This window comes from Nerophis ophidion, linkage group LG07 (genome assembly GCF_033978795.1).
Source record: "Nerophis ophidion isolate RoL-2023_Sa linkage group LG07, RoL_Noph_v1.0, whole genome shotgun sequence".
Taxonomy (NCBI): Eukaryota; Metazoa; Chordata; class Actinopteri; order Syngnathiformes; family Syngnathidae; genus Nerophis; species Nerophis ophidion.
In genome coordinates, this window is record NC_084617.1 from 8,523,788 (window position 1) to 8,540,302 (window position 16,515).

A 16,515-nucleotide genomic window follows, 5' to 3' on the forward strand; every position below is an offset into this window, starting at 1 on the left:
GGGTTTAAATAGAAACAATATACAAAAATATTACAATAAGAATAAAAATAAAAAGCAACAATGAGAATAAAAATATAACAGTAAAATAAGAATATAACGAGAGAAATTAGGCAGTAGTGACCATGTTATGAAAAAGTATTGCACTGTTATTGTTTTGCATCCCGGCGTTATGATGTGTATTTATATAGCCCTAAATTACAAGTGTCTCAATGGGCTGCACAAGACACAACGTCATTCGCGGCACAGAGCCCACATAAGGGCAAGGAAAAACTCAACCCAGTGGGACAGTGAGAAACCTTGGAGGGGACTGCAGATGTGCAATGGATGTCAAGTGGATCTAGTTAATACTGTGAGAGTCCAGTCCATAGTGGATCTAGTTAATAGTGTGAGAGTCCAGTCCATAGTGGATCTAGTTAATAGTGTGATAGTCCAGTCCATAGTGGATCTAGTTAATACTGTGAGAGTCCAGTCCAAAGTGGATCTAGTTAAATCTAGTTGATAGTGTGAGAGTCTAGTCCATAGTGGATCTAGTTAATACTGTGAGAGTCCAGTCCACGTCGGTGACAATGACTATGAGAAACCTTGGAGAGGACCGCATATGTGTGCAACCCCCCCGGAAAGTAATGGATGTCGAGCGGGTCTAACATGATATTGTAAAAGTCCAGTCCATAGTGGATCCAACATATCAGTGAGGGTCCAGTCCATAGTGGATCCAATATAGTAGCGAGAGCCCCGTCCATAGTGGAGCCAGCACTAGACCATCCCAAGCGAAGACGGGTCAGCAGCGCAGAGATGTCCCCAACCGATGCACTGACAAGTGGTCCATCCCAGGTCCCGACTCTGGACAGCCGGCACTTCATCCCTGGCCACCGGACCTGTGTCCAGCAATGTTGTCTGTCTATCTGTGTTGGCCCTGTGATGAGGTGGCGACTTGTCCAGGGTGTACCCCCGCCTCCCGCCCAAGTGCAGCTAAGATAGGCTTCCAGCACCCACCGCGACCCCTCAAGGGACAAGTGGTAGAAAATGGATGGGAGATGCAGCGCATGCGGTGTCCTTTCAAACTACCATATTTTTCGGATTATAAGTCGCTCCGGCCGAAAATGCATAATTAAGGAAGAAAAAAACATCGTACTAGAGCGGGGGTCTCAGACACGCAAGGCGTTATTTTGCCTTAATATGAAAGTTTTATGTTAGTGCAGCCCGCAAGTTTTATATGAATAGTGCTTGAAAGCGTTGTGTGCGGAGCTGAAGGAATCCACCAATCACGGTGTGGTATGTGGCTCTCGAGGACCGAACATTGACCTTATTTGTGTGATGCACGCAGAGACACGTTTTGCCGCTTTTCCACTAGACCCGTACGTACTATTCCTCCCACCCTCGCTCGCCCGCCTGCTCGCTCTCTCTCTCTTTCACGCTCCCTCCCCCGCTGTAAATGGTCCGGGCCGAAGCTTCCGAAGCATTCCGCTGAAGGACGGAGCGACAATACAAAACTGCGGTGCACTGGACGCCAGCGCTGATACTCCCACAAAGTCGCTGGGCCAATCGGGCGTGTAACACGTTAGTTGTGATGTTAGCCCGGTCAGGGCTAATTGTGCTACCGTAACTGTAAACTCCACGGCGAGTTTGAGACCCATGCACTAGAGCAGGGGTAGGGAACCTATGGCTCTAGAGCCAGATGTGGCTCTTTTGATGACTGCAGCTGGCTCTGAGATAAATCTTTGCTGACATTCCTTAACACGATAAGTAATGAATAATTCCGCTGGTAATCACAGTGTTGAAAATAACGTTCAAATTATAAAACATTCTCATGCATTTTATCCAACCATCCATTTTCTATCGCACCTGTTCAAGAAGTCGTATTAGTGGTAAGAAGTATTATATTTATTATTGCTTTAAAATAACAATGTTCTTAATTAAAAATAATAAGAGACTTATTATACTATAAAAATGTCGGTCTTACTAAAAATGCACGCATTTAATTGTATTCAGTGTTAAAAAATATTATATGGCTGTCACGGAAATACATTTTGAAATATCTGGCTTTCATGGCTCTCTCAGCCAAAAAGGTTCCCGACCCCTGCACTAGAGTACAAGTCGCATTTTTGGGGGAAATAAAATCCAACACCAAAAATAAACATTTGAAAGGCAATTCAAAATAAATAAAGAATAGTGAACAACAGGCTGATTAAGTGTACGTTTATATGAGGCATAAATAACCAACTGAGAAGGTGCCTGGTATGTAAACGTAACATATTATGGTAAGAGTCATTCAAATAACTATAAGATATAGAACATGCTATACGTTTACCACACAATCTGTCACTCCTAATCGATAAATCCCATGAAATCTTCTTCCTCGATGTCGCTTCTAAACAACTCTTCCAACTCCGCCGCTTCCTCTTCTATCGGTACGTCTAGTCTCTTACGTGAATGAGATAAATAATATTATTTGATATTTTACGGTAATGTGTTAATAATTCCACACATAAGTCGCTGTAGAATATAAATAAATAAAACTCAGAAAAAAAACTGCGATTTATAATCCGAAAAATACGGTAGTAGTTTTTGATAGAAAAAAAAAAGAAAAGCTTGTTTTGAATCATCTGTTGTTTTTAATCATTATGAATGTGTTTAAATGTTTGTCCATTTGTGTTGTTCCCGCAATGAGGTGGCGACTTGTCCAGAGTGTACCCTGACCAAAGGAACAAACGGTGGAAAAAAATGGATGAATTGATGGTTGGTTTCGTCGAAAGTTAGGGAAAATCTCGGGAAAACTCGCAATTCAAAGTTTTGGCGAAATTTTTGCGGCTGGGGAGATGGAAGTCTGGGCTTCCCTCTCCCCAGCCACTTGGTCCAGCTCCTCCCGGGGGATCCTAAGGCGTTTCCAGGCCAGCCGGGAGACATAGTCTTCCCAACGTGTCCTGGGTCCTCCTATCGGTTGGACGTGCCCAAACACCTCTCTAGGGAGAGGTTCGGGTGGCATCCTGACCAGATGCCCGAACCACCTCATCTGGCTCCTCTCCATGTGGAGGAGCAGCGGCTTTACTTTGAGTTCCTCCCGGATGGCAGAGCTTCTCACCCTACCTCTAAGGGAGAGACCTGCCACCCGGCGGAGGAAGCTCATTTCGGCCGTTTGTATCCGTGATCTTGTCCTTTCGGTCATAACCCAAAGCTCATGACCGTAGGTGAGGATGGGAACTTGGATCGACCGGTAAATTGAGAGCTTTGCCTTCCGGCTCAGCTCCTTCTTCACCACAACGGATCGATACAGCGTCCGCATTACTGAAGAGGCCGCACCGATCCGCCTGTCGACCTCACCAACCACTCTTCCCTCACTCGTGAACAAGACTCCGAGGTACTTGAACTCCTCCACTTGGGGCAAGATCTCCTCTCCAACCCGGAGATGGCACGCCACTCTTTTTCCGGGTGTATAAGCTATGCTCAAGCAATATGGCCTAAATATAACAAAATTTAGCCAAAAATTGGACTTGCGATTTTTCCCGAGATTTTCCCTAATTTTTGACGAAACCAACCATCAGTCCATCCATTTATTCCTTTTGGTAAGGTACACCCTGGACAAGTTGCCACCTCATCGCGGGGACAACACAGATAGACGGCATTCACACACATTCATAATGATTAAAAATGACCGATGATTCAAAACAAGCTTTCCTTTATTATATATATATATCAAAAACTACTACCGTATTTTTCGGATTATTAGTCGCAGTTTTTTTCATAGTTTGGCCGGGGGTGCGATTTATACTCTTGAGCGACTTATGAGTCAAATTATTAACACATTACCGTAAAATATTAAATAATATTATTCATCTCATTCACGTAAGAGACTAGACGTGCCGATAGAAGAGGAAGCGGCGCATTGTCTACCTTTGGAGTTGGCAGAGTTGTTTAGAAGCGACACCAAGGAAGATTTAATGGGATTTAGCGATTAGGAGTGACAGATTGTTTGGTAAACGTATAGCATGTTCTATTTGTTATAGTTATTTGAATGACTCTTACCATAATATGTTCCGTTTACATACCAGGCTCCTTCTCAGTTGGTTATTTATGCCTCATATAACGTACACTTATTCAGCCTGTTGTTCAATATTCTTTATTTATTGTAAATTTCCTTTCAAATGTCTATTCTTGGTGTTGGATTTTATCAAATAAATTTCCTCAAAAAATGCTACTTATACTCTAGTGCGACATGTATGTTTTTTTCCTTCTTATTTTGCATTTTCAGCCGGTGCGAGTTACTGTATACTCCGGAGCGACTTATAGTCCGAAAAATACGGTAGTTTGAAATGACACTGCATATTCCATCCATCCATTTCCCGCCGCTTGTCCCTTTTGGGGTGCTGGAGCCTATCTCAGCTGCATTCGGGCGGAAGGCGGGGGTACACCCTGGACAAGTCGCAATCTCATCGCAGGACCAACACAGATAAAAAACATTCATACTCACATTTACACACTAGGACCAATCTAGTGTTGTCAATCAACCTATCCCCAGGTACATGTATTTGGAGGTGGGAGGAAGCCGGAGTACCCGGAGGGAACCCACGCAGTCACGGGGAGAACAGGGTGCGCCAGGTTATAAAGCGCACTGCCAAAGAGCGGGTCTATTCACTTCTGTTTTCATACAAAAGGCGCACAGGATCATTAGACGCATTAAAGGGGTCATCTATCCATTTTCTATGCATGTCCTTTTTGGGGTCCTTTTTGTAAGTTTTGCTTTCTGAAGCAGCCTGTTTATCAGCACTGAATTTTTATACACTGAATTTTAAAACACTTATTTTACTTTAAATGAAATTGTCAGCATAATTTGATGTAAAAAAAGATTTTCCCAAAATTAAAATGTCAAAAATTCAGTTCACAAAATTCAAATGTAAAAAAAAAAGACACTAATTAAGCTCCATAATTGCAAGGTCAAGCTTGTCACTTCAATAAAATGATTAGTTCCTTCATAGTATTAGTAGTATGTGTCGTGATGTTGCCTCTTTCTGTTTGATAGCGAGTTAATTTTTGTGTTTAGTGCTGGCTGTTGCTTTAATTATTAAAATATTTCCTGCATTGAACTTGCTGTGCTTCTGACACTGACATGTTTACATAAAACCTACATCAAAAGTAGCATGCCGCGTTACACCAAAACAATAATCATCATACATGGTACTTTGTGTCAATGATTCCACCACAGTGAGCTGCTTTTTAAAGTTAAAGTTAAAGTACCAATGATTGTCGCACACACATACTAGGTGTGGCGAAATTATTCTCTGCATTTGACCCATCACCCATGATCACCCCCTGGGAGGTGAGGGGAGCAGTGGGAATCATTTTTGGTGATTTAACCCCAAAATCCAACCCTCAATGCTGAGTGCCAGGCAGGGAGGTAATAGATCCCATTTTTATAGTCTTTGGTGAACCTCGGCCGGGATTTGAACTCACGACCTACCGATCTCAGGGCGGACACTCTACCCACTAGGCCACTGAGTAGGTTTTAGCGGGAGTTTGCTTGTTGTTACGGTCTTGTTTGCCTGGTAAAGAGTTTCATTTCCTGCACTCGACCGAAGGATTCGGTTTGAGATGCATGAGTAAGTTTGTCGTGCTGCTTTCTTTTTTTAAATAAACTTCGCCGAGTGGAGTCATTTGTTTCACGCCTGTCGCAGCAAAACCAAAATACTGACAACACTTGTCTTTTCTTAAGAACAAACCTCTTGCTCTCGTTAAGCATTAGCCATGTTTTGCGAGGTATGTCAATCTTAGGAAGTAAGGTGCGCCCGGCGGGAGTTATGGAGATTCCAGGAGGGGGGAAAAAGTGTACCACAGCCAGAAGAATTTAGTATTTGTTATTTTTTTTACACAGTCTGCAAAGAAATTGCCAATACATCGATAAAATCGGTATTGACTTAGGGCTGGACGATATGGCCTTTTTTTAATATCGGGATATTTTTAGGCCAAATCGTGATATATGATATATATCTCGGCAGGGTTCTTGAGGGTGCATGGGAGTTTGCCCAACCAGTCTACATGTGCTTTGTGGACTTGGAGAAGGTATTCGACCGTGTCCCCCGGGAAGTCCTGTGGGGAGTGCTCAGAGAGTATGGAGTATCGGACTGTCTTATTGTGGCGGTCCGCTCCCTGTACGATCAGTGCCAGAGCTTGGTCCGAATTGCCGGCAGTAAGTCGAATACATTTCCAGTGAGAGTTGGACTCCGCCAAGGCTGTCCTTTGTCACCGATTCTGTTCATAACTTTTATGGACAGAATTTCTGGGCGCAGTCAAGGCGTTGAGGGGTTCCGGTTTGGTGACCGCAGGATTAGGTCTCTGCTTTTTGCAGATGATGTGGTCCTGATGGCTTCATCTGACCGGGATCTTCAGCTCTTATTGGATCGGTTTGCAGCCGAGTGTGAAGCGACCGGAATGAGAATCAGCACCTCCAAGTCCGAGTCCATGGTTCTCGCCCGGAAAAGGGTGGAATGCCATCTCCGGGTTGGGGAGGAGACCCTGCCCCAAGTGGAGGAGTTCAAGTACCTAGGAGTCTTGTTCACGACTGAGGGAAGAGTGGATCGTGAGATCGACAGGCGGATCGGTGCGGCGTCTTCAGCAATGCGGACGTTGTACCGATCCGTTGTGGAGAAGACGGAGCTGAGCCGGAAGGCAAAGCTCTCAATTTACCGGTCGATCTACGTTCCCATCCTCACCTATGGTCATGAGCTTTGGGTCATGACCAAAAGGATAAGATCACGGGTACAAGCGGCCGAAATGAGTTTCCTCCGCCGTGTGGCGGGCCTCTCCCTTAGAGATAGGGTGAGAAGCTCTTTCATCCGGGAGGAATTCAAAGTAAAGCCGCTGCTCCTTCACATCGAGAGGAGCCAGATGAGGTGGTTCGGGCATCTGGTCAGGATGCCACCCAAACGCCTCCCTAGGCAGGTGTTCAGGGCACGTCCAACCGGTAGGAGGCCACGGGGAAGACCCAGGACACGTTGGGAAGACTATGTCTCCTGGCTGGCCTGGGAACGCCTCGGGATCCCCCGGGAAGAGCTAGACGAAGTGGCTGGGGAAAGGGAAGTCTGGGTTTCCCTGCTTAGGTTGTTACCCCCGCGACCCGACCTCGGATAAGCGGAAGAAGATGGATATCTCGGTATTTTGCCCTAGCCTTGAATGAACACTTGATAAATATAATCACAGCAGTATGATGATTCTATGTGTCTACATTAAAACATTCTTGTTCATACTGCATTAATGTATGCTCATAGCTAACGTTAGCCACGCTGCTACCTCTCTGCTGGGCGAGGGCGTATGCGTATGTGACGTATGACGGGACAGTATGTGACGTGTGTAAGTTTGTGCGCTTGCTGTCTGTGAGGAGACACAAGAAGGGGTGGGAAAAGCCTGTAGTGTAATGCCTGCAGCTAAAATCAACTGTGTGAGAACATATACTCAAATATTACGACGTAGTCATTTTCTATATCGCACAAACCCGCGATATATCGCGTATATCGACATATCGCCCAGCCCTATATTTACTACTGAACTTCTGGGATTGTGATGACACTATAGGGCTGGACAATATATCGATATATCGCGGGTTTGTCTCTGCGATATAGAAAATGACTATATCGTGATATTTGAGCATACGTTCTCACACAGTTGCTTTTACTGCGAGCATTAAACTGCAGGCGTTTCCCATTCTTTCTTGTCTCTCCTTCTCACAAAGACTTAAAACAAGCGCACCTTCTTACATACGTCACGTGTGCAACATCACACGCTCCCGCGGAGCAGACAGGTAGCGACATGGTAACGTTAGCTGTGATGGTAACGGTGCGGTGCGGGTGCTAATACGAGAAAAAGAAGGTGCAAATCTGGTAACAAATGAAGGAAGAATTAATTCCCAAGAAAAACAGCACGGGGTCCATCCTCTGGTGGTGGTTTGGCTTCAAGCGGGATGATGTTGAACAATTATGCGGCAAAAGCGTTGCTATAAAAAGTAGCAGCTACTGCTAATCTAGCGTCATTTGAAAAGTCACCCGCTAGAGAATAAGGAGTGCTTGAAACTCTGCATGTCAATATCTCCGTTCGGTGCCACACCAACAAAATTCCGTCGCAACTATTTTCAGATCAACACCGTATAAAAAAAATTGTCAACAACAGAAGGAGATAACGTCCGGAGGAACCTACCAGGAGATTTCCTATTATGCAGCTCATTTTTATCCATCCATCCATCCATCTTCTTCCGCTTATCCGAGGTCGGGTCGCGGGGGCAGCAGCCTAAGCAGGGAAGCCCAGACTTCCCTCTCCCCAGCCACTTCTTCTAGCTCTTCCCGGGGGATCCCGAGGCGTTCCCAGGCCAGCCGGGAGACATAGTCTTCCCAACGTGTCCTGGGTCTTCCCCGTGGCCTCCTACCGGTTGGACGTGCCCTAAACACCTCCCTCGGGAGGCGTTCGGGTGGCATCCTGACCAGATGCCCGAACCACCTCATCTGGCTCCTCTCGATGTGAAGGAGCAGCGGCTTTACTTTGAGTTCCTCCCGGATGGCAGAGCTTCTCACCCTATCTCTAAGGGAGAGCCCCGCCACACGGCGGAGGAAACTCATTTCGGCCGCTTGTACCCGTGATCTTATCCTTTCGGTCAAGACCCAAAGCTCATGACCATAGGTGAGGATGGGAACGTAGATCGACCGGTAAATTGAGAGCTTTGCCTTCCGGCTCAGCTCCTTCTTCACCACAACAGATCGGTACAACGTCCGCATTACTGAAGACGCTGCACCGATCCGCCTGTCGATCTCACGATCCACTCTTCCCCCACTCGTGAACAAGACTCCTAGGTACTTGAACTCCTCCACTTGGGGCAGGGTCTCCTCCCCAACCCGGAGATGGCACTCCACCCTTTTCCGGGAGAGAACCATGGACTCGGATTTGGAGGTGCTGATTCTCATTCCGGCCGCTTCACACTCTGCTGCGAACCGATCCAGTGAGAGCTGAAGATCCCGGCCAGATGAAGCCAACAGGACCACATCGTCTGCAAAAAGCAGAGACCTAATCCTGCGGCCACCAAACCGGAACCCCTCAATGCCTTGACTGCGCCTAGAAATTCTGTCCATAAAAGTTATGAACAGAATCGGTGACAAAGGGCAACCTTGGCGGAGTCCAACCCTCACTGGAAACGTGTCCGACTTACTGCCAGCAATGCGGACCAAGTTCTGACACTGATCGCTCATTTTTATTTGGCACTTATTGAAATATCTTGTGTGACATCATGCACAAAAGTGCACTTTGTTTGTTTTAAACTATTGTAGTGGGTTTCTGTACAAGAAGTGCACTTAAATTTATCGTTTTGATATGTCATCTTAGTGACATCATGCACAAACGTGCACTTATAGCTTGTTTTAAAATGTCTGACAATTTTGCACTTTCTGTTTTGAAATTACATGAATGTTTGTGCCACTGCTTAATAACGGTTTAATAAATACAATTTTGCTAAATTGACTTAGTTTTGATTTCCCTCTCTGCACGAAAGTTTAAAGTACGCATTTATTAATGAATATGAACAAGAACATTTTAATGTTGACACATTGAATCATCATACTGCTGGGATTACTTGCATCAAGTGTTCATTCAAGGCTAAGGCAAAATATTGAGATATGTATCGTGACATGGCCTAAAAATAGCGAGATATCAATAAAAGGCCATATCGCCCAGCCCTACCACACTATAAACTATTAAGCCGAGATTAGAAGTGCTAGTCATCAGTGATTCTTCTGGTTTGGCAGCCACTACCAGCCACGTGCAGAAGAACTCTCACCTTACACGTACATGCATGATAATGGCGAAACTTTTTTAGAATATGATGTACTAAATTAAAGTTAGTATTATGAATACATGTGTGTGCTGCTGATTTATCAGGGGAAATATATATCATGTGACTGTTATTTTCCCCTGTAGATCAACCCTACCGTATCCAGGGAGTTCTGATCAATATGAGGTAAGTAATGTACATATTTCCACAATCTTAAGCCGTTTTTATTGTGATGAGTTGTTATTCATCGAACATGTTTGTACGGCTTTTTGTTTCAGGTGTTTGTTAAAGACCTGATTTGGAATCTTTTTGGGGAAGGAAATGACGTGTTTAAAGAAGGCGACTGGACAAAATCTATCGAAATGTACACTGAAGCCTTGAATGTAGCCGACTACGCCGACTCGGAGGATATCTATGTGGCGACGGGGTTACGGGAAAAGCTTTATGCAAATAGAGCTGCCTCATACTTAAGCATTGTTCCGGTAAGTTTGTCTTGGTATAATACACCATGAGTTGGCAAGTACTACTCAATGGCTCTTGCTTACTGGCCGTGAATGTTCATACTTGCCGATCAGGAAAGGCAATGAAATGGAGATTTTAAAATCTGCCTCAGCTAAATGGAATGCTGCCAGCATTGTTGTTAATTCCACTTGTTCCATTCGTGCGTTGAAGGCTAAAGGAATGTTGAGTAATTCAATGATGAATTCATTGCTTGAATTTAATTTGTAATTAATGCAAGTGTTTAAGAATGAACTCAGCTGGTCAGGTCGGGCTTAAAACTTTGCTTATGTTGTTTTCACTATGTCTATTTAAAAAAAACATTCTTATAGTAACTATTCAACAATAATTCCCTAAATAGTGGCCAAACCCTAAAAAAAAATCCACCTCATTATGTATATCTTAATATAAATGAATGATACTTGAATCAAATATTTGTGGATAAACACTTAAAGATTAGATCATAAAAATGTGCCTGGCACTCTTTGCCTTGATTGAATAAACCCATAAAGCAGTGTTACTTTGTTGAGGGGAACTGCACTTTTTTGGGAATTTTGCCTTTCGTTCTCAATCATTATAAAAGACATGAGGGTGAATGGATTTTTTTTCATGTATTCTACATATGAAATAAACTTACATAAAAGTGTGCTTACAGCGGAGCCAAGTGGAGCTCCACTATTCCGCCCATAAAATGCAATACATACTGTGGGAGCCTAAATGCTGTTTAAGATGATTTACATTTTATGGAATGTGCTTTAGCCAAAAGGGGACTATTATCTTTATCTGATAATAAGAACATCTATATATTGCATGCTTTGAGTAATTATAAGGCTCACTTTATTTGTAATTATTACATTTGTATAAATAATTTCATGACGGAACTGTTTAATTGCATATATGGCGGAAGGATCTCCTCGACTTGGTCAATTGAAAAGTAGCTCACCTGCAGAAAAAGTGTGAGCGCCCCTGGTTTACAATAATGTCACTGTAATACTAACTCGGTTGGTAGAGTGGCTGTGCCGGCAACTTGAGGGTTGCAGGTTCGATTCCCGCTTGTGCCATCCTAGTTACTGCCGTTGTGTCCTTGGGCAAGACACTTTACCCACCTGCTCCCAGTGCCACCCACACTGGTTTAAATGTAACTTAGATATTGGGTTTCACTATGTAAAGCGCCTTGAGTCACTTGAGAAAAAGCGCTATATAAATATAATTCACTTCACTTCACTTCATTGTGGGTAATGGCAGTCAGGTATGGGGGAAATCAAGCCACACAGTTTTTGACTTTACTTTTCTAACTCTTACTTTAACCAACTCGCTTTATTTTGCCATTAATTTGTTCCCACATCGTTATTGTTTTACGTTTTTGAAGGAATAAGTTCACAAGTGAACGATACAAAACGAAGAGGAGCGCCTGGCTTTTTGCTTGTTGTTGGTGCAGCAAGCGGTAGCAGGAGAAAGTAGAGGAGCGTCAAGCTAAGGCTTTATTAGGAATCTACACATACCCATTCAAAAAGTGGTAACAGTACTTAATTTACATATTATGACCTGAAGTTTTGTTAATATTGTTATTTTAAGCGCCAACGCAGACAAACTATAGTGACATAATCACTTCCGTGTCTCCCCATGTCTACATCATTGGGTGGTCTGCTGTTTCCTTGCTTCCCTGCTCCCTGTAAGTTTTTTCTAGATCATAAATCATGCACCTCACCTGGAAAGTAGATTGCTGAGCAGGGTTTCCCCTTGATTGCCAGCATACACTGGCGGCGGGGGCGCGGTCTATGACATCATATTTGACATGATAATTTTGATTTGCATATTTCCTTTAAAAAAGGTTAAACACATGTTTTATGTATATTTAAAAACAAATATTGGTGTAAGTAGTTAATAATGCCATTCATGATATTAATATTTTTCCCCTTACCTCAGAAAAATTGAAATCAGCTTTAACACAAATCATTTGACTTGTTAGACTGTGCTCTTTGTTTAATGCAGTTTTAATTGCTGCTGCTTATTTTAAAAGGTTACTCGGGATATACTTTATTGTTGCAATTTAGTTTGCCCAATATGTAAACTGTCCTTTGAGTTAGACTTGGAAAAAAAATAACTAGGTGTTTTGTTGATATTTTTTACAATAATGTCACTGTAACACTAACCATACTAAAGAAAGTACATTATATATACACAAGAAGTGCACATACATGCAGGAATAACGTTAAATTAATAATATAATTTGAGTACACCGCAATTATGCAGGATAAAAGTTGAGCTGTACTGCCGCTAGCTTAATGCTAACTCACAATATACTAGCTCATAGACAAGCTAACTCAAATTAGCATGTCCAATCGCAGTGCACAGATAGAGAATCATTCACACTAACATTCATATCTATGGACAATTTACAGTCTCCAATGAAGATAACATGCATATTTTTGGAATCTGTGTGGTGACTTGTCCAGGGTGTACGACGCCTACCGCCTGAATACAGCTGAGATAGGCTCCAGCACCCCCTGCGACTCCCAAAAGGGACAAGCGGTAGAAAATGGATGGATGAATGGGAAGAAACTAGAGTGTCCGGAGAAAACAACACATGCACTGAGACAATTGCACACTCCACCCGGCAATGTCCAAACGGAGGTTATTGTCGGCAGTAATGTCAAAATACTTAGGGTAGTTTACACCTGATTGAAGAAGAATTGTATTAGTTAACCTAAAATACCTTTCTCCTCAACTTTCTCTCCCTTTCTCTCCTTACTTTTGCCAGGTGTTAACTCGTCTAAGTGCGCGACCAGCAGCTGACTAGTGATGCATGTTTTTTTTTTTTTCAAAATGAAGCAATGAGAAACATTTTTATAATATTTGAGTTGTTTTTTAAGCTTATTATATCCAACATTACGCAAATAATATACTATAGACAGTATATCCATTCACACAGTACATCACTTAAATTTGTTTTCGTGTTTAAAAATAACATTTCATTACAAAAAATAAGAAAGAAAAACAGTAATCTTGCCGTGATGTTAAAGGAAACCCTGGCTTGGAATATAATCTGACAAGTTGGGACACTTTGACCACCATTTAGGACCTGGAACTGGCGAGAACGACACAAAAAGCGCTTGTTTCAGCAGACCTTATACGTTAAAAAAATAAATGTTTTATTATGTTTGCTAGCTCTCATTAAGTCTGCAGTGAGTAATATTTAGTAAAGAAGAAAAAAAAAGCAAATGTGATGCATTTTTTAAATTAAGGCGACACGTATGCTTAAAATGACTAAAATACGTATATTTTAAATGTTATTATAAATGTGCCGGTTACTACATAACATAAATACTTACATCATGTATATAAAACCCTAATGGAGGTGTTTGGATATTTTTTTAGGGGCTCTATCGGCAGATTTATTGGCTCCCATAGCCTGTGTTGTAAGCAGACTTTTGATCAAATTTATTTAATGCCTCGCATTATACTTTTGATTGATAGGCAAAATCCCCAAAAAGTGCAGTACCCTTTCAAGGGAACAATGCAAAATGTAAAACGGAAAAGTTTAGACTACTGCAACGCGCTTCTTGTCGGGATCCCCAGCAAGAACATCCAGAAACTGCACTACATATAGAATAGTGCTGCTCGAATCCTGATGAGTGCGGAAATATGACCATATCACAGCAATTCTCAAATCCCTTCACTGGCTTCCTGTTCCGCTCAGGATTGAATACAAAGCCTCCTTACTAACCCACCAGTGCCTCCATGAAAGTGCCCCCCTCTACCTCAAAGAACTACTCATTCCCAAATCCTTCACACGACACCTCTGCTCCGGACAGGCTAACCTCCTCCAACCACCGAGGACAAACCTACGCTCCCAGTCTGTGGAACGCTCTCCCTGACCACCTGAGGGCACCACAGGCTGTGAATGCTTTTAAAAAAGGCTTTAAAACCCTAATTTAAAAAAAAAAAAAAAAAAAAGCCTTTTTTTTTAGATATATGCATACTGGTTCTAGCTATTAGGCTGTTCTAGTTTTTATTTTTATTACCTTTTTATTTGTATTTTATTGTTTAATACGCTGCAGCACATTGAGGTTGTTTACTCAATGTAAAGTGCTTTTTACAAATAAAATCTATTTTTTTCTATGTTAATTTACGGTGTCGACGCGTGACTATGGGTAATTATACTTTATGTTCGTCATTTAATGTGAACTCCATAGTTCTCCTTATCGTACAGATTCTTTATTGAAAAAACTGTTAGGCACTGATAACGCATGGCATTATATTGCGCGGCATGGCAGTGCATGAGGTGGGTGGGGCCTTTTTTTTTAGGCTACAGTTCTAACTACTGCAAAGAATGTGTCACTGGACATGGTCTTGTTCAGAAAGCGCCAGATGTGTTCATTTCTTTTTTAACACGGCAACACTCAGGCAACCTTCGTAGGTAAAAAGCGACCTGTTTCTGCAATGGCTCCTACTGCATTGATCTAGAAGGCGAATAATGCTCACTGTTATCTACAACAGATAAGAGTCACTGTCTTAACACTGGGGCGTTTGTTTGTCCTTTCCCAGGGACTATATGACCAAGCGTTAGAAGACTGTGAAAAGGCCCTTCAGTTGAATGATGGCAACTACAAAGCTCTGTACAGAAAAGCAAAGTCGCTAAAGGAAATGGGGAGACATCAAGAGGCCTACGACGCTGTGGCCAAATGTTCTCTAGCTGTGCCTCAGGTAAGATAAAACCTTCCAGGTGATGGAAAGAGTGAAATGAAAGAGCGCCGACAAGTCAGGCGTGAAGAAAACCGCTAAGCTTTTGACAAATGAAATGCAAGTGCTGGTATTGGGAGAGGTCTTTTTGTTACTCCATCATTATGTACAATATATAAACACAGTGTCAGTTACAGTGTCATTATTAGAGGTGGAAATCCTTGGGCTCCTCAATTTGTACAGATTTTATATTATATTTTATAGTTTATTATAGGGGTCACCAACCTTTTTGAAACCAAGAGCTACTTCTCGGGTACTGATTAATGCAAGGGGCTACCCGTATATACATATATATATATATATATATATATATATATATATATATATATATGGGTATTTCTGTCTGTCATTCCGTCGTACATTTTTTTTCCCTTAAAAAAAACACCTAATTGAACGGTTTAAAAGAGGAGAAAACAGGAAAAAAAAAATGAAAATTTAATTTTGAAACATAGTTTATCTTCAATTTCGACTCTTTAAAATTCACCCGAAAACAAGAAGAGAAAAAACTCGCTAATTCGAATCTTTTTGAAAAAATTAAAAAAAGAATTTATGGAACATCATTAGTAATTTTTCCTGATTAAAATTGATTTTAGAATTTTGATGACATGTTTTAAATAGGTTAAAATCCAATCTGCACTTTGTTAGAATATATAACAAATTGGACCAAGCTATATTTCTAACAAAGACAAATCATTATTTCTTCTGGATTTTCCAGAACAAAAATTTTAAAAGAAATTCAAAAGAATTTGAATTAAGATTTAAATTTGATTCTAAAGATTTTCTGGATTTACCAGAATAATTTTTTAAAAATGTTACACATAAGTTTGAAGAAATATTTCACAAATATTATTTGTCAAAAAAAAGAAGCTAAAATGAAGAATTAAATTAAAATGTATTTATTATTCTTTAGAATAAATAACATAAAATTACTTGAACATTGATTTAAATTGTCAGGAAAGAAGAGGAAGGAATTTAAAAGGTAAAAAGGTATATGTGTTTAAAAATCCTAAAATCATTTTTAAGGTTGTATTTTTTTCTCTAATATTGTCTTTCTGAAAGTTATAAGAAGCAAAGTAAAAAAATTAATGAATTTATTTAAACAAGTGAAGACCGAGTCTTTAAAATATTGTCTTGGATTTTCAAATTCTATTTGAATTTTGTCTCTCTTAGAATTAAAAATGTCGAGCAAAGCGAGACCAGCTTGCTAGTAAATAAATAAAATGTAAAAAATAGAGGCAGCTCACTGGTAAGTGCTGCTATTTGAGCTATTTTTACAACAGGCCAGCAGGCTACTCATCTGCTCCTTATGGGCTACCTGGTGCCCGTGGGCACCGCGTTGGTGACCCCTGCTCTAATATATTGCCTATTACTTATTCTGAACGTAATACGTTTAATTGTTAGTGTTGCTATTATGTCTCCAAGGTTCCTCCTTTGGTTAGTACTAGAGATGTCCGATAATGGCTTTTCTGCCGATAGCC

General features: G+C 41.6%; 1 protein-coding gene across 5 annotated transcripts in view; it reads left to right on the forward strand.

Annotated features, from left to right (window-relative positions):
* Positions 1-16,515, forward strand: part of zc3h7a (zinc finger CCCH-type containing 7A) — a 42,831-nt gene that overhangs the window by 1,898 nt on the left and 24,418 nt on the right. For all 5 annotated transcript variants that reach the window (XM_061905302.1, XM_061905305.1, XM_061905301.1 and 2 more), the window contains exons 3-5: positions 9,943-9,982; positions 10,075-10,278; positions 14,843-15,001. In XM_061905302.1, the coding sequence (XP_061761286.1) occupies positions 9,943-9,982; positions 10,075-10,278; positions 14,843-15,001 (403 nt within the window). The remainder of the gene's footprint in view (positions 1-9,942; positions 9,983-10,074; positions 10,279-14,842; positions 15,002-16,515) is intronic.